We start from the raw sequence: 2,976 nt of genomic DNA, 5'->3' as shown, positions 1-2,976 counted from the left end.
CAAGCTTCTTAACCTCAGCCTTTTCTTGAACCAACTCTCCTTCCCTTTGTGTCAATTGACCTCATAAAGCTTCAACCTAATCAGAAACATAAAAAATGAACATTTTTAGCAACTTAATTCAAAGGAAAAAAATATGGATTGTGATTATAAATTTATGTCATCTGAAATAAACCTACCATGGTAATTGCCTCCTCCACATCATCTTTGTTTTTACCAACAGCACGCCACCACACTGGATTACTCCAACAAAAATATCATCATTCATCTTATCCAACGCATTAACGAAACCCCTTGGCGTATTATAGCAAAAAAAAAAACATGTATGAACACAACATTCGAGAGCCTTCTACACCCTTCTTCCCCTTCGTTTTTAAGCTCTCCCAAAAAATTACCCATTTCAAATTCAACTTCCACTTCTACTGTTCATTTCAATTTTGATCTAGTAGCAAAAACACTCAAACACCCACTAAACAATACAAATTTGTGCTCAAATGGCTTTAGAACTAGAGTTATTAGTATCTAGTTTGATCGAGAGGCTCATGGAGATGCCTTTCCTTTCAGGCTTCACAACTACCAGGCCGGAATCGGATTCAAGTCGCGATTCCGAACATCCAGATCACGAATCTACAAACAGTCTTCATCATCAGGGTTCGTCACTAGACAGGATCATCCTGGTCAACCCGGTGACGCAAGGAATGGTGGTGATCATAGGTGGCGCTATTACTGGTTTCGAATCCCTGATGAACGATCTGATGAGGAAGGACGGCCAGCCACCGGCGCCTCAAACGTCGATCGACGCCATGCCGACTGTGGAGATAAATCGTACAGATGAAATAGAGAGTTGAGGGGGTGAGTGTGTGAAAAAGAGCAGCGTGCAACAATTTAGTGGACAATAGAAGCCAGCTCCGACCTTCCTCTATTCTATGAGATTATGAACGATGGCGATGATGATATTTGGTACAAAGAAGATTGTTGATGGGGATCGGTGGAAGTGGTGAGGCGTTGTTGTAAATCGAGGGGATGGTCATTGATGGAAGATTTTTATGGTGGAATAGGGTCTTTGATAATGAACGTCGTATTTAAGAATGAGAAGAAATTAGGTCAAAGTCAAAATAACTAGCATAATACAGGAAGTATTTGTAGAAGTTATTTACAAAATTACTTTATTACTCTTATTTATTTATTTAATTATTTAATTTTTATTTAATATTGATTGGTCCAGATTTATGCATACAATAACACAATAATTAGTTTAAACACCTGAACCTAGCTCTCTCTCTCTCTCTCTCTATATATATATATATATATATATATATATATATATATATATATATATATATATATATATATATATATAGTTGGTTGTATGGTAGATTAAAGGATTCAAAAAAAAAAAAAATGAAGGCGGATAAATCATCACAATGATGTGATGTCAAGATGCCAGTGAGACATATCAAATTATTATTAGGTTTTGTACAATATTTGTACTATTATTATTTTCTTGGCATAATTATGATGTTCATTTTTGCTTTTTTCATTTTACTGAGTATTCTACAATATATGAATTATAATGAAGATGTAATATGATGATATAATTTACCAATGTTGTTTGTTATCTTTTTTATTCAATATAAAATTGTTTGATATAATGTAATAAGTAAAGACATATACAATTACTTCTAGTGTTTCTACAATATTTGTATTGTTATTATTTTCTTGGCATAATTATTATGATAATTTTGTGCGTTGTCCATTTTACCAAGTCTTGTAGAATATGTTAATTTTAATATACGCCTAGCCCAAAACTCATATTAACTTCCAAAATTTTATCCGACGAATTTTTCGTATTAGATGTGCATCCGTCAAAAATCTGTGAATCAGAACTCCAATCTAATAAATGGTTAGTTGTCTCTGATTCTAGTCTTTCTGACCTTGTTCCTTCAATCTAGAAAAATTCCATGTCTCTTTAGTTTTCAAAACCAACCTCTAAGTTTTTCAATGGTACATGTTTACCTATGATATCCATTAATGACTTTTCACGTGTCTCGGTTAATATCATATTTTCGATGATGTTTCATTTTTTTAAAAGTCCTTCCTAATAAATGAAGATAGATTTTGCCACTTGTGAATCTCTTATTAATTTTGACACTTGTCATTTTGTAGTATTTTTAGAATAAATAATATCCACATGTCATTTTATAGATTTTTTCAAATTTTAAAATTAAAAAATCATATAATACTTATACTTATATATGTAAAGTATTTATTGTAATAAATATGACAATAAATTGCAATGAATATGTTTTTCCTTCTTTTATTATTTCGAAATTTTATTTTAAAAAATATTTAATGTTACACTTTAATATTTAATATTTTTTATAATCAACACGTGTAATACACGGGGTTAACACCTAGTATCTTATATCTCAGATTGCTTCTTCTATCTAGGATATATCGAAATCGACTTTGCTCTCTTCAATAAATGATTTTAGCCTTATTCACTTAATCAAAAATTCCCCAACTCTACTTTAAATAAAATTTTAAACATTTTAATAATAATTTTTTTTAGTAAATTCCAACGGTTATTTGATTTAATGGTTTTTAAATCTCATTAAAGTGATCATCTATTGCACACAAAATAAATGGAAAACCCATTTTATGTTTATCATACAGTCATTTCACCTAATCACTTCAAAATGACAAATCCATCTGGTTTGACTGAAACAATAAGAATAATGAGTAGTTTGCATTAATGCTCCCTGAAATCTTAACGTGTGTCAACATCGTTTCTTCGTCCGACCCAAATTTCTACAGTTAAATCGGTTTTAAAACCTTCATTTCTAGTTTTCTTCCCTTTGTCTTCTTCACTAAAAACCTAGAAAAATATTTCAACTTTCTTTAAAGCTTTTCACAGTTCACTTATGTCACCCAAATCACGTAAGCATGGGAGATCTAACCCATTAAGTTGAGATTGGC

At 31.3% G+C, this 2,976-nt stretch overlaps 1 protein-coding gene across 1 annotated transcript; it reads left to right on the top strand.

Annotated features, from left to right (window-relative positions):
* The first annotated feature begins 491 nt into the window (after positions 1–491).
* On the top strand, positions 492–845 carry LOC111899465 (E3 ubiquitin-protein ligase MPSR1-like). Its single transcript, XM_023895317.1, has one exon. The coding sequence runs from the start codon at positions 492–494 to the stop codon at positions 843–845; it is 354 nt and encodes a 117-aa protein (XP_023751085.1).
* The last annotated feature ends 2,131 nt before the right edge of the window (positions 846–2,976 follow it).

Source organism: Lactuca sativa, chromosome 1 (assembly GCF_002870075.4).
Source record: "Lactuca sativa cultivar Salinas chromosome 1, Lsat_Salinas_v11, whole genome shotgun sequence".
Taxonomy (NCBI): Eukaryota; Viridiplantae; Streptophyta; class Magnoliopsida; order Asterales; family Asteraceae; genus Lactuca; species Lactuca sativa.
Note: the sequence above shows the minus strand (reverse complement) of the source record. Positions and strands in the feature narration are given on the sequence as shown.